Here is a 21743-nt window from a genome sequence, read left to right on the forward strand (position 1 = left end):
CAGAAAACATGGACTGCACTGTATTTTGATTTTTGAAGCAGTTTTGCTTTATTTTTCCAAAAGGTAAAACACCCAGTACACACTTGCAAGTATACCTGTGCTGTAGCTGGTTTCATGGTCAGCCCGTTGTTAGAGCTCACTCTGTTTCTTAGTATTACCAGTACTGAAACAAAGATCAAAAAAATTTTAAAAACTCCAGAAAAAAAGGATTTCTATATTAACATATTAAATTAAACTAAAGAAGTTGTAGCCCAAGAAAGTAAACCTTTCCTTCTAAATGAAGTAACATTGAGAATACATCACAAGACTGGCCTAATCATTGCATTTATTGGCTCACTTCCACTAAAATTTAAACATGTCCAAAAAGCTACGTTAAAATTGGTCTAATTTCTGAAATTGACAATTACTGTACCTGCTTAGATAATGAAGATGCACAGTATACAGCTGAAACTCATTAATAACAACTTCCTAATGGTGCACTGGATTAAGGTTTCAACAGCATTTTCTCACTCACGAGACATTAAAATAAATATTAGCAGTGACAGAAAGTTATTACACTCCATACCACAGAGGTATTGCCATTAATATTCTCCTAATGATAGCTGGGCCCCAGAAAGACGCAATTTAGTCCTATACAGTAGTGCAACGCATTACTTGATTCTTGAACAGCTGAGTGCAATGAATACATTGAAATCAAAATAAAAACCCCAAACTTCTTCAACATTGTATTTTAATTGAAGAACTTGACTTTATCTTCAGTGGAAATACATATGTTCACATGTAACATGGTCTTGTGAAATACAGAGTACATGAGAAGCCTTTATTTACTTCTGATCAGTTCCACAGGGTTTAGTAGTATATTGCTCCAATATAATCCATAAATGAGTAATTGTTCAAAGTACTTCAGTTCCCATTGCCGTCCGTTGACATTAATTTTCTCCCTTCAGAATAGGCAACAGTTCACCATTTTCTTTTAGCTCCTGTAAAGAAATGTACAAAACAATTATTCTCTGTACATTTTGTGATTACACTAACACAGCTTCAATAGGGACAGTTTACAGATCAATTCCGTGGCTATTAAGGGGATGAACTACACGACCCACTAGAGGTCCCTCTTGACCAAGACTCTTTAAAGTTCATAATCTTGAATTTAAATTCTATTTTGTGTCTATCAAGTAAAAGAGGGTGCTTATTTAGGGAAAAGAAACCTTCAAAAAGGATTAATTGTTATCAACTTTAAGAGGTAAACATCCCCTGGTACATCTCCTTCTAGATACATCTAAGCATATACAAAATTTTACAACACCCAAAATGAAAAAAACCTCACCCACTGTTTTAACATGTGCTGGTAACAAAATCTGTCAAACCAGACAATGAGATTTATAAGAGTTATAAATAAGAAGTACTTGTGTGTATTATCTTCACGGCTTAATTCAAATTGAGGCTTTAACTTACCAAACAGATAGAGAAAACCAGGAAACAGTTTTAAAATAACGCGTTATGGAGTGTATTTTCTTTTCCCACATCTCAAGAGAAACAGCTCTATCTCAGTTTTATTTCATATTATGCTGTATAATGGAATGCACTTTAAAGTACTGACAACATTCATCTACCCATACAATTTACCGGGAACCGAATACAGCCTAACAACACAAATAGACAAATTATATTTAAATACCAGTGAGAGAAGTATTTTGTAGCATCTCCGCAATGCCCAAGACTATACTTACTGATCACTGAAGTAACCCACACACTTGTTAAATAAATAAAATTAAAGTAATCTATATAATTTAAGTAATACCAGTATTTTTAGAACTAAATGAGATTTATCGATTGCATCTTCCCAAGAGTTACAATGTCTGAGGAATTGGCTATAAAACATTCAGACAAGAATGGGCTCAAGAGTATTTGGGGTTTAGAACACTGTGCCTGCTGTTACAAAAATCAAAAACCACAGTAACAGATGCAGATCTATTTTTGTTGCTTCAGGGTCTGTTCAAACAACTACAATAAACCTTACTTTTTTCCAGAAATGAGACTCTTTGGTAGGAAAAAATGTCTCACCCACCTTATTTGAGAAAAGCAATGTCAGAAGTAAAACTAAGAAGAGAAACCTGTAAAAATACACCCACAGGGTAAAAATGGTCTTTACAGTAACAGTAACTGACTGCTGTCAAGAAAATACATTTCACTGATAAATCTTGGCATATGAGAATGGTAGAGATTTAGAGCTCCTTTCAAGTGTATGTTGAGCTAATGGAAGTCACACTAAAAACAACCAAGACGCTCAGTTTCAAGATCCACGGCCACTACACAGACATTTCCGGGTGTTATAGGCAGAAAACATTTTTCAAGTTTTAAAACAAGTGGTCAATTTACATTGATTCTGCCATTCTTACCTTAACAATATCCAAGCCTCCAACAAGTTCACCTTTCACATATAACTGAGGATACGTTGGCCAGTTTGAATAGGTTTTTAATCCTTGCCGCACCTAAGAAAAACAACCTTAACTGTAAACTTCAACTTTAGGAAAAGTAACGACAAACAGTGATGGAAAGACTTAATTACCTCTTCATCCTCCAGTATGTCGAATGTCTCATAATCAACACTAGAAAGGGAAGAAAAAGGGTTTATAATGATAAAGAAAAACATCAGCTCCATAGGCATCAGGAACTAATCTAAAAAATATCTAGTTTCATGGGAAACTCCTTACAATGCCCAGATGACAACATAATGTGCTAAAAAATTAAGCTGTATGGCTTATACTGTTATTGAGCAAACGTGTTCAAAGCAATTCTGGTCAGTATTAGCTTAAAAAAAAGAAAAGACATACTTTGGAAGTTTTTACTGGGGAATCATCCAGCTACAACTATTTCATTATCTTCATATATTACTTGCAAAAAAAAAACACCCATAATAAAATGCCAGTGCAAATTTGAGTACTGGTTGATTCATATTTGAGCTGTGTTACGCAATTCCTTGCATCCAAAGATCTGTCAGTCTTCAGTGACTGGGAAGGATGTAGACTCCTTCCAGCAGATAGGGTCAATGACAGGGAATAGCAATTGGAGTAACTGCTACTTATTTCCAAACTGTCTGTTGATATATACAGTTCCTTTCTAGTTGTCTGTCATCTAAAACAATAAATCATTCTAACATTTAGTTATCGAGGCAACTGCTTAACCTCACACTAGCAGTACAAATGGCACATGGGTTTATTCAAAGAAAGATGATACTAATCTCTCTCTCACTACAGAAGTAACTGCTTTGAGGATGAAAATTGAGACTACATAACAAGAGGCTCCAAGATTAAGGAAACTGATCAAGAGGGACCTCTAAGAGGAGCTGCTTATCAGATTGGAAGGATTTCTTTAATGTCAACAGCAAAAAAAATTACTGTTGCAATAACCTGTTCAATCAGAGCAAGACAATCACTACGTAGCAGAGCTAAAGCAGTGCAATATCAGCCACACCACGTTTGACTTCGTATCAAACGAACGGAGTAGGGATTTACACTACTGGCTTTTATATAGGGATACTCAAATACTTCTGAACAAAGAAAATGACATTCTGGGAAGTCTTCCACCATAAATAAAGAGTTTGGAAAATATCCAACTGCAGTTGTTAAAACAGAACTGGCTTCCTAAATTACATAGACTTACATACCCAGTATTATTTATGATTTCTATAATTTGCTTGCTGAATCCACATTTTGCAGTCTAGAATGCAAAAACACAGACATTAGCACATTTCTGCTATATTTAATCCACAACATTCCAGCTCCAAGTTACACTAAAGCTATTATCAATTTCTTGCTAATGGCAACCTTACTGAATGAGCAATACTACTAATCCTTTTTTCATTCTTCTTTCCACGCTAAGCTTCAAACTCTACCGAACATCTTTCTTAATATACTTGGAAGTAAATGAGAAGTCTGAGAATATTAACCACTTTCCTCAGCTGCGAAGTGATACAAGGTGAATCTGTTTTCTAGGTTTGGTGATATTATCTTGGAAACTAGTGGGGCTTCGGAAGTTTCTTAACATTCAAAAAGCCACAGTCATACATAGGTTGTGTATGCCTGGCATGCATTTGTAAAACAGATTATGTGGAGACTTACTCCACCCTTTATTTAACCATTCTGGAGAGAGTAGCACGCTATGGTCAACCGATAAATAGTGTACGTGTACAGCAACGCCCACTTCCAATTATTAATTTGAATTATGTACTGCAAACTCTTTACATTGACAGTGTAGGGACAGAGCATCCACGTTTTTCAAAGCAGTTGTGAAAGCATAATAAAATCAGAGAAACTGAAAAGAATAGGACACCCAATGCAACTAGGTCACCAGAGGGAAACTTCAAAAACAAACATGTAGACAAAGTTAAAGCATCAGGTAATAGTCAAGGAGTATGCTTCAAGTAGGACAGACAGAGACAGCACTCGGTACACCAGAAGAAAACCTGTTATCTGCAAAGACAATCAATACGGCAAGACCAAACCGACACGCACAGTTCTTCCATTCATTCCTGCACCGTAGATCAATTGACAGATGTCACTAAAACCGGAGAATTTCATGCTTGGTTTGTAACAACGCTATCAACATTTGAGCAATGTATTTCAATCAGCTAAAATATAGACTGTTCTTCTGTTACTCACAGAAGTACCACATAAAGAGACATAACTACCCAGAACCACCGACTTTTATTAAGCAAGGAAAAGTAGTAACCGTAGCTGTTTAAGTGTTGCAGAATATATGTACTTTTTTTTAAACTTACCTGTTTGTTTCCCTTCATAAAAAGCATCACAGGAGCTTTGTTTATCAAGGTTTTAAGCCTACAGAAAACAGGAAAAAAGACAAAACAGCTCAGTTATTTCGCAATCTCAGTTTCAACAAGAAAACAAATGCAAGAAGTGGAAAGACAGCAATCTACAGCTTCAGCAACTGCATTTAAAGCAGTACTATAAACAATTCCATTTATATTGTTTACAGTACTTCTACTGAATGAAATTGAACAATCCTGTTACTTTTAGAGCAACAATTTACTTTTCTAGATTGACCTCTAAGTATCAAGCAGCAACAAATTTAGGAGAAACATCCTTTTAGGATTTTTTCACACAGGATGCACACTTACTCATATATTGCTTTTCCACACACTGAACACAGTGATGTTTCTTGTTCTACATGCAAGACCGTCTTCTGAAGAAGAAAAGCCATACCTAGAATCAGTCACAATCACTACGGACAAACCACTACTGGAACTCAGGAATAGGTCCACTCTGCCCTGGCTGCTGCTGGTTCACCCACAAAACCAGACGGTCTCCACCTTTCCCTGTCCTTTTAGTTAAGCCTTTCTGTGACAGCTGATGAAAAAGCAGAACCTGCTGTCCAACAGTTTCTTGCTAAAGGTACGTTACCCTCTATAAAACGCATGGCAGCTGGGCATTTTCTCTGAAGTTTCACACAGCGCGAAGTAATCCTAGACTGGAGGATCCAGGGGCTTTGCAAAATACCGAAGTTTTGCTGGTGACCTACAGCCTGTGCACATACAAACCTAAAGCCAACAATCTTTCCATCCAAGTCACCTCTAGGGTAAAAAGCAACAGTTACACTAACATCTACAGTGAGGATGAACTACTGCAATCTGAGCTGGTTCCTCAGGCTCCAGATCTGCCTCACTAAAGTAAGCTGACTTCCAGAGCCCATTTTCCAGGCGATTTTCAGAAGATGACACAGTTCACTGATCAGAAGAGATCAAACACTGAGTAACGGAATGCAATTTGGCATTAAATAGATTCTACTACCAATTTCCTTCATTTTACTGAGTCTTGGGCAGCTAGCCCATCTGTGTTTTTTTCTTATGAGCAACTGATAGAGTGAGTGTAGCTTGAAAGAGATGGAAGTTGCCCCAGAATTAAGTATGAGGTTAACTACAAAGAAAAACTAACGTGTCAGAGTAAAGAACTTCCCAGTTGTCAACAGAAAGAACTGTTACGTGTTAACCTCATAAACTAGCACCTAACTTAAAGAGCAAGAATAAACTAGGCAACAAGAAGCAGATTGCGACTCATCCAGTTTGCCTTCACACCATTTCTACGTCAAAATTGGATAAAATTGATAAAATTCACATGCCTGTTTAAAAGATGCCGCGGCTCCTTTAGGGAGACATTTGCTATACCAATAATTTTGCTCTATTAAAACCAAGTGTAGGACACTTCAAATTATCTTCTCCCCCTCAAACAGACCAGGCAAAGCAAAAAATTACGTATAAATTCAATGAAGTTACAGGTTATGCCATTTTGCAGAAAGGTTAAGAAAGAGATTAAAGGAAGATTTCTAGAATAGATTTTTTTTAAAGTAACATGGTCACAATCTCATTTTCAGATATAATTTAGTCTCAAACTGCAAAAGGTGAGGATTTCTGTGATCTCAGTGAAACAATTTACAAGTTACCCTCCTAGAGTAACAATGCATGAACTTCAGGCACAGTACAAGTGAAAAAGGAATTTATAACTTTACCACTGTTATCAAAATGGGTTTCAGCACATTAGTTCTCCACTGGGCGGAGAAACCAAAAGACCAGCACCAGTCTCATCTAGAGCTCCGTAAAACTTGCTCTTGCCATCTTCAGACAGCAAGTGGGAAATCTCTGCTTACATATTTGCCTTCAAGGCACAGGCCACCTTGCCAGTAAATGAGGCAAACCAGAAAGGAGTGCCACGTGTACCAGCATCTTCTCAAACAGAACGACCTGTCAGATATACGGAGCTTGACTGCCTGGGGCACGTCGGAATTTCAAACAGGAGTGAATCTTCAAGCAGGAAGGTTAAAGGAGGACAAATTGGTTTCTAGATATTACCTCTGATTCAGGAAGCAGCGCTGCCTACTGATGCAGCATATGCTTATGTGGCCAAGGTGAAAGAAAACAGGAGCTGAAGGACAGGAGTAATCAAGAAAAATGAGCAGAAGCCTAAGTATTTTGCCTACAGTAACATCACAGTTACGAAGCCTGCGTCAAATGAAGCTAGCAGAAGTTACTAGCGTGTTCAGAAGGGGATTTTCTCAGTTACCTTCAAAGAATAAATTCTTTTAAAAAAAAGACAAAGATCTATATACTCCTGCCATAATAAAAAATTAACCAATTATAAATGTAATAAGCAAAGCCTGTAATAACAGTACAGCTTAGTAATTTCATATAAAGAGATGCTTACTGTATAGAAAACAGAACATGTTAAACAACTTGAAATAAGGATTATAGGATTTCTGTAATTGAAAGGAAATTTGGGGACCTTGAGCAACCTGATCTAGTGGAAGGTATCCCCGTCCATGGCAGGGGGGTTGGAACTAGGTGATCTTTAAAGATGATCTCGAGTCTTTCCAACTTAAACCATCCCAAGTTACTGATAAAGTTAAAGAACAGGAATGCAGAGGGTAAATACAGGTATTCTTCTGTAAAAATGAAAAGACAGGAAGTCTCAAAAATAGACCTCCTTAAAACAATGACAATACATCATACCTGTCCTCTAACTTCTGTGCCTTCGGACAGATTGTATCCAGTTCTCCAGAAGCCTCAAGTTCCTAGAGAGATTGGAGGAGAAAAATCAATGTAAGACAAAAAACCCCCCGTGCTTCTGACAATTACCAAGATTAAGATATTTCTCATTATCTAACCTTGATAATATCAAGTCCACCTATAAGCTCTCCAGCTACGTACAACTGTGGATAAGTTGGCCAATTAGAATATGTTTTCAGCCCCTGACGAACTTCTTCATCAGAAAAAATATCAAAACTGCTAAATGAAATACCATGTTTGTTCAGTATCTCCACCATTTGTTTGCTGAAACCTGCAAACACAAGAAAAGAAATATATATAAGTATAAGCACAGTATTCCTGTATCTGCATTAAACTTCATTCATTAAAAAATATGCAATTCTTCCATACAGGAAATTCCCGATAAGTTATAATGCGTTACATATTGCTCTATTAATATTCTCAAATAGTATAAAGGAGGAAAAAGTGTATTTGTTACTGGGATTACAAGTACACAGACAGCTTGGTGAGTCTGGAGCTTCCCTACATGCAAAGCGACACAGCGACCTTCATATACTTGTCTGTTGTTCCAACACAGCTTTAATAAAAGCTAAGCTAAATGCACTCTCTTATTCTGTCTCCTCCAGCTCTTCTCCACGCAGCATTCCTAAAGAAGAAAAGCTGCTCGGTAACTGTAATGGCATCTGCAGTAGCCTTCATTTCATTCCTCCACTGGCAAATCATTTTCTCTGCTGCTGTCATTTCTTTCTCTAGCTACTACTGACCTTCCTTCTACTGCTCCAAAACCAGGGGAAGTTGACAACACAGAACTGGGATTCAAACCCACTACTACATCACCAATTTAACTTAGAAACTTGCCTTTAATGTTTGTTTCCTAATACTTTTATTTTAAGAGTGTGTCCTTTCCTACTTCAGGGTAAAAATGCAGATTCCTCCATTTTTTTAATCTCTATGTTCCCATGAGTATATAATATTATTTAACCACCCTTGTGATACTTGCATACCATGCTTTGTTTTTCCTTTTATGACCAATTTTCATTGAGCCCTACTCCGACATTTTTTTCTGAAGGATATTAAGCACTGAATATTAGTATAAACATCCAGATTTTATAAATTATGAGGCCAACCTCAAAAAAAAAGTTATTCCCTTCTGTAACTAAGAATCTTCTTCCAAATTAAGAATCTTCTTCGAAATAAAATCATCATGTCTTATATAAGAAGTTGCATTTGTGAAAACTCTAGTATTACAGAACTTAACTAAATCTTCTTACACTAGGGGGAAACGCACATAGAATTTCATTTTCCCAACAATTCTCCTTCTATTTTAAATTCGCCACTCTCTTTTATTAAAGTGAAACATGAAATTGATGTCTCTAAAAGAAAATTTTAAGACAATTACTCTCCACAGAAACTCTTTGAAATTACTTAAACACCACAACCCCACACCCCAGGCTGTATCCTTCAAGTCAACAAGTCCATTCTTTACGGGCTAATGCAAAAAGAAACCTTAGCCTTTGATGTTCAATGTCACCTTCATCCATTTAACACTTCCACCAACGCAGAGGCACAAACGGTCCTCTGCAGAAGACATCGGCCTACTACGCGTTTCACAGTCCAGCACAGATATTTAGTCTGTAAAGCAAACGGCTAGGAACAGGTCCGCTGTACTTTACAGCATAAGGCAGGCAAGGATTGGATCTTTAGAGCTAATGAGCAGATCTTGATCCACAACTCCGCTGCTCCTCTACTTGCCCTTCTATGAAAATCATACTACTGAGAAGGAACTGCTAAATACATAGCCACACACTGAAAGATTCTGGAGCTGTACTTCATTTTTAACATGTGTTCTTTATCCTAAAGTATTTCAACACCTACTGCTGTTGTATTAGTGAACTTCCCTTCTAATGAAATACAAACCCGCTAGATTACACTGCCGTACAGTTTGCAAAAGCAATCCCTGAGAACCTGTCCTTAACGCAAGGTGATAACGTGTTAGATCTTCACCAACTCATTCTTGCATAGGCAAATGCCCTTGCAATCCTACTAATTTCCCTAAAAGAACTCCAACAAGCGCTGTGCAGACAGATGAAAACCTCTATACAAATGTTTAAAAAAAAGATGCTTAAAGGCTTTAATAAAGGGAAAAAAAGAAGCTTTAAATTAGAAAAAGAATCAGAGCGCCGTACAAGAAGAACCTTTGATTTCAGCTTGCAGGACCACCTATTAGTTTTTGAAATATGGATTTTTACTACAGCTTTCTGCAGTTTTCATGATCTGCAATTTATTGAGATATGAAGTAGCAGTATTTATATGTATGGCATCTAAGTTGCTTTTCTTTCTACAACCGAAGTGTTAAGTTCATGTACAGCCTGAAGTAAAACACAGATTCTGAATTCTTCCATACATCTGGGAGTTCATTAGCAAACAGCTAAAGGCTGATTGCTGATGGTTATTCTATCACCAATATATTAGCTCATTTCTACTGTAAGAGGCAGTGGGGGGGAGCTTTATTTTAGCTGTAGGCAATTACATGCAAACTAGAAAGATTGATTGGTTGTGTTTCATTTTGAAGGGTTATGGTAGCAGTCTGCAAGTATTATGCTTCGGGATGAAGTGCCAGAACAGCTTTACTTCCGTAACAAAAGATTTAGGTTGAATTTCTGAGAAATACTATACACATATTGCACGGAATAATCAAACTGAACAAAACATTTTAAGCTATATCTACAAAGTCATAAATGCCACTCAACCTAAATAAATGACTTCATCAACGAAGCAAATAAATGCTATCACAGGCTGAAGGGATCTGATGAAATAACCCAATGACCACAGCAACCACCTACAGCTGCCAGGACCCACACAGCTTACCTTACCCTATGCTTAGCTGTTTTTTTCCAAGGGAGAAGCCACAAACTACAAAAAGATTTCAAGTTACGCTGGTGGACAAGGTTTCCCACTACTTGCCAACTGCACTGAAGACACCAGGGCACACCTATTATTTGTATCAGAATAGGTATCAGTCACAAGCATCTTCACCTTTTAACAGGTACGGCTCCTTTTATTTAATCGTATTTATATTATTCCTACTACTGGTATAGCAGATCCGTATTATCTTTGACAAAACGTTACCTTATTTCACCTTGAGAAAGGCTGTGTCTATTCAAGGATGTCTGCCAGGAGCTATCAAAGCAGTCTACGGCAGGCACAGTATTTAGCTACAAAATGCAGAGCTGTATGTTCAGATGATCTTGGGTGTTGCACTACATTTTAATACATGCATCATTTAGGTAAGCTCCTCCCTTGTATTTTTCAGGGGTACCAGGGATCAAACGCAGGAACTGAAAGTTTGAAGAAATACCTACCCTACCACATTAACACAAGCAAATGAACCCGCGTTATACTTTTAATCCACTTTCCATACTGAGTTTATGCCACAGTACCTGACTGTCCTCAGTTCTGATGCCTCAGAACGTCCTTTCGGTTTGCGTTTTTAAATAGACTCTCCCATCAACAATGAAAACACACAGAAATCCGGAAGGGGTCTCTCTCCTACATAACTTTAAATCTGCCCGGCAGCCTGCTCAGCACCCGCAGAGGAGCTGTGCCGTGCCCGTGCTGCCGGCTGGTGCTGCCCCGGCCCGCGGCTGCCTGAGGCGTAAGGAGAAGCTGGGCACGCAGCGGGTCGGGGCACAGCCGCTCCTGCCTGCACAGCGCTCGTGGGCTCACCGCGGACACAGCAAGAGCCGTGCCTCCCTCACAGCCCGTGCCCGCCCTCACGGCTCGCCACACGCCCGCCAAACTCGCAGCACAAGCACAGCAGGCTCGCTGACAGCACTGCCACGTCAGCGTCCAGCACAGCGAAACCTAAACACGCAGCTGAACAACCTGCCCCGAACAGGCACCCCAAACGTACTCACCAACAGTCAGGGCTCATCAGAGCACCGCGCTATGACTTGGGGTTATTTCAGGATGTATGGCTGCACCTCACAGATCTACTTCGGAATAACCCAAAACTTTGTCAAGCACTGATCCTGACCCAAAGCTACCTGAAGTTAATGAAAAGACCTACTTCCTCTACGGACCTAATTGACAATTGCAATAAACAGAGCCACAGCATAGCTCCCGACAAGAAAACTGCTCTCCTGTAAGGCGAAGCCTTCGCAGACGCAATGCAGAACAGCAGAGGCTGTTTCCAAGTCACGTATCGCGAGTCCATGTTATTCTCACTCCACCAAACCAATGTGTCCTGTAGATGTGGAGAGAAACGAGGAATGAATGGTTGTGGTTGTTTTCCCACACTGCATTTTGCTCCTTGGTTGCTTTAATTATTTATTTCTCCCCTCCTCCCAAGGTGGGATATGTGGTTTGGGGAAAAGGTGCATCTGAAAATAACAGCACAAACTAGGAGCTAAGCGTGCACTCCTCTAAGGTATCAGCAGAAAGACTGGTGGGTAAGGAGCAGGTTGACAAGTGAAGATGAACTTAAAGAAGCTGTTGTCCTGACATCTGTCCCCAGAAGGCAGGTGGGGATTACGCTCAAAGCGGACAACCCGGAGAGCATTGTGTTAATTGCCAAAATGATGCCCACAGAGCTACACCAGAACAAGAGGAAGCCAACACCAAGCAAGCACTGCCAAGAGCGCTGCCTGGTCAAGCAATCCCCACCCTTCTAGTCACCTCCCGCAGAGCATCACAGAAGGCTCTGCAAAGTCAGTTCCCCAAAGCAACTTCTTGACTGCCTGAGCAGAAGGAAGGCAGCTTCACAGTACTTAACAACTTCACTCTTCAACATTTATCTGCTTTCCCAGTACAGATCAACACTTCAAGGTAGCTGGGAACCACGCGCCCTAAACAGTGAGCAAGGATTAAAAGCACTAGGTTTAAGAAAAAGCATTTCCACCCTGGCAGAATCATGCTACTGTCTTTCAATTTTACCAGCTAGAATGGCTTTATTTTCTTTTTCCAAAACGGCAACAGCAATGCCAGATGTCAGTCAATTCTTGTTATTCCTTGAGTTGAACAATTCTCTTCAGAGAATTTAACACGTGTAACAACGCACAAAATACACTGCAACTGAACCTCAGGAGAAGCATCCTAGTTCAAGGATAGCACTGCACGTGTTCTTTGGAAAGCACCTATTCTGTCATTCCGTTTCCAAAATTTAAGCAAGGGAACGGCAGTTTTCTAGCTGCAGATAAGCAATATGGGAACACCTTCGTGTTTCTAAGCATGCAAGACACTGTTAGGCTGTAACTCCACAGAACCGAGTAATTCTGAAAAACAGCCTAAAGCAAGCATTGCCATATTGAACAGGAACTTCAGAAAATCCTTACCACACCGAGGCTCTTTCGGAGAGCCTTTCATGAACAGCATGCAAGGGGCAGCATTGATGAGTTTCTTCAGACGCGCAGTCAGATCTTCTTTTGTGCTGTCGTTAGAGCCAGCAGACACAGAACTGCTGGACGCGTGGCGCTGGACTTTCTTGGTCAGCTCTGGGGCATGTGCACCATCTAATCTGTCGACTTTCTGAGAGTTCTAGGGAAGCCAACATACACGCTTGTGTTAAAGGATTAAATCCAGAATTTGTACTGTCATAAAAAATAGTAAAAACCACCATAAAAAATAGAGATTTTCAGATGCAGAGGGGATTACTGTATTGATCTTTCAGCCAATCTTTAGTTCCAGCTGACTCAAGACTCATACCATTCTGTTAGCTAGCTACTCTTAACACTAGCAAAGTTTGCTATTAAAAGAGTGATAAAATATTTTGAATTTTATCATCACAGGCAAATGCGCTCCATACACACTTGTTGTTTCTACCAAAAGATTATTTGCTCGTTTGTTTTGTCATGTCGTAGTACAATAGCTAGGGAATATTACCAAAACATATGACCCAAGAAAGTATGACAGCTAAAATAAAACCTTTATACAAATCCTAAAGCAATTAAGTTGGAACCTCTGAAATATTACACAGAATCATTTGTTTACTTTTTTAGGTTCGACTGGATAGAATAGCTCAGACACGCAAACGTTTCTTCATTGTGAGAGTTCCTACCAAGTTTCTGCTTTTCCAGCAGTAATAAAAAGAGTATACATATTAGAAGCTCATTCTCTCTTAAACCCGTTTTCTCTTACCTTAAAGAATAAGAACGTTGGAACAGAACTAATTTCATATTTTTCAGACACTTCAGGCACAGCCTCAGCTTCCAGCTAAAAAACAAGAACAAGGAGAGAGAAAGATAGTTTTATTTTCATAATCTTCTTTAAAGCCCAATTGTGGATGTCAAACCTGTCTAAAATGTTCTTCAATACGTTTTATACATTTTAAAAGGAATTTGATGCAGGAGTTTGTGACGTATTTGCATTTAAATGAGACTCACTGGGTTGGCGTGTCATCCACTGAGCCTACAGTGTCAAAACAGGTTCAGAGGTTTTTATTTTGTTGCACATTTCCAAAGATGCCTGGAGGCTGCGAATAAAATTTTTGGTGCACTGGTGACCTAGTAAATTTTCAATCATATGCAGCTACTACTATATTGAAATCCATAAATCATTGACCCCAGTTATGTCATGATCACAGTGCTTATTTTCTGCCCACAGCAATTCTCGCTGTTTGCTCTATTGACTAATTTCTAGGGGCTGTACATCACGACTGACTTTTGCAGCCTTCTGCAAATTATGAAGCAAAAAGGAGCATTTCTTCAATAAGCTATTGATGCCTACTAAATTTTATTTTTAACTCCTACAAGGCTACTAAGTATTGAGTGCAAAGCTTGTTTAGATTATTGGTTCTAATCTCATTCAGCCTTCAAAGGCATACCTTGAAATTACACAATGTAGTAAAATATCAAGAAAATGCATCTTTTAATTGACGCAGATTTATGGTTTTCTACGCATGGGCTAAAAGATTACTTGAGGGACAGAAGTTACAGCGCAAGACTGTTTAAAACGCCAACTCTATAGCAACCGCAGAGTCAATGGTAAAAAAAACGCTAATAGATATGTTTCAAACAGAAGCCTGCGATCGAGGATATAGAAGAAAAAGCCTTTCAAAATCTTCTTCCCCAAACCGCACAGTGACACTTCAGGAGCAAGCACTGAGAGCTACTTAACAGCTTGCTCCCGCCCTCCTGTCCAACCCTACTGCATTACTTTAGACATTACTGATCCTTCTCACTCAGCTGAAACGTAGCAAACCTCTGAATGCTTTAACACTACAGCACGTTTTGATTTGCCTAAGCCATACAGGCTCTTAATGAACTTGCTGAACACGGAAACAACCCAACAGAGTAACTCAAAGCAGAGTTCATCTCCGCCTCTACTCCTGTAAATGCTTCAACAAGAGCAGAGAAACTAAAGCTGTAAACTGAAACCTGGAAATAGATTTCAATTAGCTGGTCTCCTCCGAGGGGAAGATGATTGATTAAGTGACATATCCATATGAATTTTTCTTTTCCAGTAAAGTTTCCTGCTTACCTGATTATTTATGTTCCACTCTGGTGAGGTTCACACACACACAACAGATTTCATTTCTTATTCCAGTAACTTGCTCTTATTGTCAGCTCTTTTCAAAGCAGTGTTTCTAACTATTTCTCACCATAAAAACACTTCCGTTTTAACCACGGCAAGGATCTTAAAATTAGGATATGCAACAACTAAAGTGAGAAATTGCTTTTAAAATAACTGCAATACTTATTGTCAGTGCTGAAGTTCATTTCGCTATTGCTTAGCTCTGTTGTAGAATGCGACTGTTTAGGATTTGCACTGTGGCACAGCACTCTTGGTTAGCCAGCTGTAACCATTTGATGAGGTAAAAGGCCAAAGAAAATTCAGATTCTGGCTACTCTGGAACATGGACCAAAATCAGACAGAACCTCCAAAAACCAAACACATCCCCATGAGGAATCACAAAGAAAACCCATAGCAAGAGAATTTACCCAAGACTTTCCATAGATTGCTTTCTCTAAAGCACTACAGGAGTTTTGGTGGGGCAAGGGGGCAGGTGCGATTACCTCAGCTTCGCAGCACACGGCCACGAGGACAGAAAAGAGTTTTCACACTTTCTTGGAGCTACTAAAAGCTACAACTACTCTATAAAAACACGCATCTCCGATTTTCAAAATGTTGAAAATTTGTCCTTTGAAGCTCTGGTTCATAAAATAACCCAATTAAAATAGTTCCATCCTCCTGTTTTACAGGAAGAAATACCAACTGAGAGAGGGATCATTAAAAAACACTAAAAGCTGTCACAAATCAAATGAAAATATTCACAAACAGCTGGCTCTTCCATTACTCCCTGCCCCCATAATCAGAGGCGTCTCATTAACAAGAGTTCTTTTAAAGTAAGCAGCACATGGATGAAGTGTATTCGTTTTCCCCTCCACACTGGTTCTTGCTAGGATGTGCAGATGATCTCACAAAGATACAGCAACTCCTTTGTGTACACACCATCCAGCACGACAGCCCTGCCACCTTAGAGCATCAACATGTGTAAGCTTAAACTGTCTTTCCCACAAACTACATGAAGATCACAGTTCATCTTAAGTATCGGACAGAAAATCAACTAAGATATCCATCCTAGGATCTATGCAGCCAACTAGTAACATCATGGGAACAAAGGAGACCTCCAGTAGTTTAGAAACACCGTTCTTTTCAAATGTAATCTCAAAACCACAGACAAAAAGAGTCACGCTGCAAAAATACAGCTGCACACAGGAAGGACGGACTGAGACGCTGCAGGCACAAATTTAAAGGCTGATTTGTCAGACGAATTAGCTAATGAAAGAAATTTCTTCATTGTATCTTAGCAGACTGATAATTTTTTTTCCCATACCAAGATAAAATGAAGACGTTATTTAAGCTTGCGGTGTCACGTTTGGATGAAGCTAGAACTTCTATCCCACTAAATTTTCGATATACCTCTTCCACACATTCAACTCTTGTCTTCAAGCACAAAGTCATTAAAGAACCTCCAGAACAGCTGTACTCGTACTTCGCAGCACTTTGTTCCCTCTTGGCAATAACAGCTCTCCTCCACTTAAAACAAGCCCAGCTCAGCTGGCCTCGGGGACTTACCGTCACGAAGGTGACCTGCGTGTGCTCCTTGGCGAGCGTCGCCATGACCTCGTTCATCTGAGCACACTGAGGAGCCCATGGCGCCCAGAAGTGGACAACTACAAGGGACCTATCAAAAAAATAACAGCATTTATTTTTAAATTAGAATTACGCAGTATAAAAGTTGGATTTGCCATGCACACAAACCCACGTATCTTCCTGAGAAGGAAATCAACAACTGAAACCGAGAACATTTTCTACAGCTCGCGGAGAAGACAACCCCACTGCTTCTTCAGGAACCGCACCAAAACCCAACGCTACTGCTAAGGTGATGCACAGAAAACGTCATCACGTGTTCTGATAGCTAAGGATCGGCCGTGGGAATGTCAGACAGCAAGAAGCCGGAACGGCAGAGATCAAGTGAAACACCACAGGATGCAACGCAGGAGGTGATGGAGGCCAAGCCCTCAGAACCCCTCTCGGGCACCCCGCATCTCTCCCGTCAGGTTTTGGGTTCAGAAGCCCTGGGAGCCACAGGCCCGGCTCCTCCTCGGCGCCACGACTGCCCCCTGCTCCTTATCCAGGAAAGGAAGTGGGAACTTTTCAAGTCAGCTGGGACTTTTCAGAAAACACCCTACTGTAGCGACTGAAACACCATATTGTGCTTCAACTTCTTATTCCAGGTTTCCTTGGATGTTTGGTATTAATTAGACACAGCATTTAAATGATTTATTCGTAACTTATAAATGGGCTTTGATACAGACGCCTTGAGAACCCTCACGTCTCCCACAACCGCTCAATGTAACGCATGGATCCCAAGCTCTGCTCAGCAAATCCCATCACACTGGGTACATGAGGTGGCTCTCACGAGCTCAACCAAACAGCCTTTGATAACAACAGTGACAGCTATTTACATTTCATTTTCAACTCCATTTTCCAGGTTTGCTTAAGTCAAAGCTGCGGGATAACAGGAGATGCAGAACAAAAACCACGCAGTGTACTACTTTTAATGTGCTTCAGAAGAGATACAGAAGTCAACGCACCTATACCCTAGAAGCCATTTAGTGTCTTTCATCAGTCAATAATGGAAGTTCACTGTAAATTGTAATAGCCTTGCGGGCAGCACAACATCCATATCGGAACAGCAGCTGTGTTATCTGAGCACGTACTGTGAATACAAAGCCGAATTCAATTCAGCCATGGAACTATAGAATTCATAAAGCCGATTTTCCAAAGCAATTCCAGGAAACCTTGGTAGAAGTGCAGAATAATTAGGCCAGTCTTTTTTCCCATCGTGCCACCAGTCGGAGCATGGTTCTGCTCTGAAAGCTGATTAAAACTTGGCAGGACTTAGAGGCTAGCGACAGCTGAAGGGAAGGAACAGCAGGACAGCTCTGTTTTCCTGCAAGCACCAGCCTTGCAGGCTTAGACCTGAGCCCGGGGACAGCTCAGGACCTCCTGCGCTGCCACCTGCACAGATTCTTCCAGCACTTTCCTACGAGTCACCAACAGCAACAATCCCAAAGACAAACGGTGTGTCTTTAATTACAAGAAAACAGCCATGCTATTAACAAGAACTACAAGCTCTACTATTAACTACAAGAAAGCAGCTCTGGACTGCCTTCACTGCCCACAACTGACACCAGCACTGAAATCCTCATTTAAATGATTTATTCTCTACTTATAGATGGGATTTGATACAGACTCCTTAAGAAAGCTCAGGTCTCACGCTCGAAGTAACACGTGAATCCCGGAGCTCTGCTCAGCACGCAGGTTTTTAAGCCTGCACGGAGGGGAGACATCCTCTGTCTGTACATGAGGGCCCAGTCACAGCAATTTTAAAACGCCAGAGGCGGCAGCAGGTCAGTATTTCGGGGACCAGACCACGCTCTGATGCAGAGTAATCGAGAAATTTGCTCCAGGGTTGGTTTTCCTGTACTTGCCCGTCACAACCTTCTTGTGAAGTTCCAACCTGGAGACCTCCTCCAACACTGTTCTTCAGGCACACGCTGCTTACTTACACTTACACCAGGAAGAGCTCAGGGAACTTGCTACAAATGGACCAAAGCCAAACAAATTGTATTTAAAAAAAATCAAGTTTTATGATGTCACTGTAGTCATAAAACAGGCTACTCTACCTCGATCTGTTAAAGCTTCCAGGCTTAATAAAAGAGAACAAAGCGGATGCAGTTGCCAAGCTGTCACGGCAACTGTACAACGCCCGCACACGTAGGAAGAATTTGCATCTGCTGAGCTGCAAGCAGGGCAAGGGAACGCTGCCGGGGCTGAAACCACGCCGGGGAAGAACAGAGGGTAAAGAACGCAGAAGCAGTCCATGGCTCCGCATCAGGCCAGAGCACCAGTAACTGACTCGAGGCACTTTCCTTCTATTATCTGAACGCAGGAGGAACACAAACGCTTGCCCTGCTAGCGAGACGCATCTCACAAGTGCTCATCCTGACGCAGTACGCACAGAGGGACACGTCTCATCGCACCAACGTCTGCGTGTGCCAAGCAGAGAGGAAGGACAGTCACAGCTATTTCACATTCGCTTCCCCAGAACCTAGTGTTTCCTTGCCAACATACAGCTGCAGTGCACTTCACAAAGATAAAAATTATATATTTAAAATTAATTTCCACCAAGGGCTTTTTGTTTTTTTTTTTAAAAAAAAAGTTCACTCAAAATCTAAATTCTGTAATCACCCTCTTGGTACCTGGGTGTTTTAAATGAAGCTTGAAAAACACAAAAATAATTAAAAATATTAAGAAAATTGAGAGTTAACAAAATGAAGCAGATGATTCTAAACAACATACTTCCTATATTCAACCATAATATTTCTAAAAAAATTATCATTACCTATAAAATAGAATAGAAACAAAAAGGTTATAACATGCCCCAACGTTTCTCTTCCTGTATCATTCCACATTTCATGTTCTTGGGGACAAACTTTGGGCTCAAAAATGAAATTCACTTCCTCCATCACCGATACCTTTCTTAACCTTGAGTAGCCGCAGGTAAGTTAGAAGGATGTGTCACACATTCTGGGCTTTTTATTCCTCCACAGAAAGTCCTGTTTCTACCACACAAAAAATTTGCGTGAGACAGACTCACAAAGCACACCTTTAAAACAAAGAGTCTGTTGACTGTAGAACCGGAACAGTGAGACATTCTCTACCTAGGAAATCCAGAAAATAATTGCTCCATAATTCACCCACTTTTTCAGCCTAGACAGCAAATGGTTTATAAGTATTTATATTCTTTCTTTCACCAGCAGCCCAAATCACTTGGGTTTATACGCTGACTTTTCTAAAACGTAGGCTATGCAAAACAACAGACTACAAAATGATGAGAGAAGAGACTCAAAAACTTTGAAGACGCTGACTCAGTTCGTCTTCTGAAACTCTAAAAATTTAAATGTGTTTTGGAAAAAAATAAACCTTCGAATTCACACTTCTTCCATAATACAGCGCTTACCAGTAAGTTGATGCAAGAGATTAATTTTCTTAAACTAGAACTCCTGAGAAATTAAGTGTCAACATAAAATGACGGCATTTGCAACTGATTAGTGGCAATCCTATTAGCTTGGAAAAAACAACAATTCCTTTAAAAAGGCAAAATTATCAGTAAAATAGAATTAGGATGACCCTTAGAAATTCTGCACGTTTCCGATCTAAACCTTTATCTTTAAAAGAGATATTAAGAAACTTTTGCCTTTCCCGTTTCATTATTTAAGCCAACGTTTAAAATTATTTTGACGTCGTTCACTTTCACGTTTTGATAATCTAAATATAGGAAGTACGCTAAGTAAGCTAATGTATTTTAAATTCTTACATTATATTCTTATATTCTCATATTTAAAATTCTATCATCATCCAGAAATGAGACCACTTTAAAAAAAATCTATGATTTGGGGGAGTTGTTACGTGCTGTTAGCTCTGCGAGTGAAGGTTTGTGTGCTTTTTTTGGTTTCTCAGGGGAGACAAAGAAAAGCCAACAAAGCCAAACACTTCCAAGTCAGAGAAAGATCCCAGAATCATTAGGGTTGGAGAAGCCCTCCAAGGTCATCTGATCCAACCACCCCCCTACTGCCAATGCCACCACCGAGCCATGTCCCTAAGCACCAGGTCCAAGACCATCACCAGTGCCAACATCACAGAACCAAACGGGTGACCAAAGAAAAACCGGGTGTAATAAAGAGCAGAGCCCACCGCGGTGTGGGCACAGAGAGAAGGGCCGAATTCCAACGCCGCTGCTGGCACCAACTCGAAGTCGCCCGGCTTCTTCCTGAGACCGCCGCGGTTTCAGCAGGCGGCTGCAGGCGCACACGCGAGCGAGCCTCCCGCCGGCGTCCCCACCGCAGGGCCGAGCAGCAGGGCGGTGGCGGCGCGGCGGGCCGCCCGTGGCCCCTCCGGGCCCGCCCCGCAGGATCCCGCCGCCCCCTCAGGCGCTGCTCCAGGCCGCCCCCAGCGCGCGGCCCCGCGGCCCTCCCTGAGGCAGCGCCTGCCCCAGACGGGCCGCGGCCGGCCCAGCGGCGGGACAACGCCGCCGGTGCCTGCTCCCCGGTGCCCCCCCGGCGGCCGCTCACCCGCCGGGCTGCCGCAGGAGCTGCCCGAGCTGCTGGGCCGAGCCCGCCGCCGCCACCGCCCCCGCCGCCGCCATGGCCGCCGCCACCGGACCGCAGGGGCAGGAGGAGGAGCGGCGCCGCCTCACGTGGGGAGCGCGTCACGTGGGGCGCGCGGCGCGCGGGGCGCGTCATATAGGGGCGCAGCCCGCGCTGGCGCAGCCTGGGCTGAGCAGCCCGCGCAGGCGCAGAGCCGCCCCTCGGCGCAGGCGCTGAGGGCGGGAAGGGCTGAGGCGGGGACTGGGGGGCGTCCCGGGGCGGTGTCACCCGCTGTGGTAACGGCGGCTGGTGTGAACAGTCTCAGTCCGAACGGCTTTCCCGTTTGTGAAGGAACAAAACAACCGCATATCTCAAAAGTCTTAGAGATATTTCAAAGTAAAATAAAAAAAATCAGTCAGTGGCCTATTCCTGAAAGGTTCCTGTCCATAAAGCGGTCACCAAATCAAGACCACTTCTGGATGAGAATATCCATAAAAAGAATTAAGGATATCTAAATAAAGTACATATATGGA

At 41.2% G+C, this 21743-nt stretch overlaps 1 protein-coding gene across 1 annotated transcript; it reads right to left on the reverse strand.

The window, feature by feature from the left end:
• Positions 1 to 713: 713 nt before the first annotated feature.
• Positions 714 to 21342, reverse strand: GLRX3 (glutaredoxin 3). The gene is made up of 11 exons (XM_035547591.2): positions 21196 to 21342; positions 16631 to 16739; positions 13691 to 13765; positions 12889 to 13090; positions 7675 to 7847; positions 7520 to 7581; positions 4781 to 4838; positions 3668 to 3720; positions 2570 to 2609; positions 2400 to 2492; positions 714 to 980 (listed from the first exon to the last, which is right to left on the reverse strand). The coding sequence occupies exons 1-11, from the start codon at positions 21267 to 21269 to the stop codon at positions 930 to 932; spliced, it is 990 nt and encodes a 329-aa protein (XP_035403484.1). The 5' UTR covers positions 21270 to 21342; the 3' UTR covers positions 714 to 929.
• Between the last annotated feature and the right edge of the window lie 401 nt (positions 21343 to 21743).

This window comes from Cygnus atratus, chromosome 7 (assembly GCF_013377495.2).
Source record: "Cygnus atratus isolate AKBS03 ecotype Queensland, Australia chromosome 7, CAtr_DNAZoo_HiC_assembly, whole genome shotgun sequence".
Taxonomy (NCBI): Eukaryota; Metazoa; Chordata; class Aves; order Anseriformes; family Anatidae; genus Cygnus; species Cygnus atratus.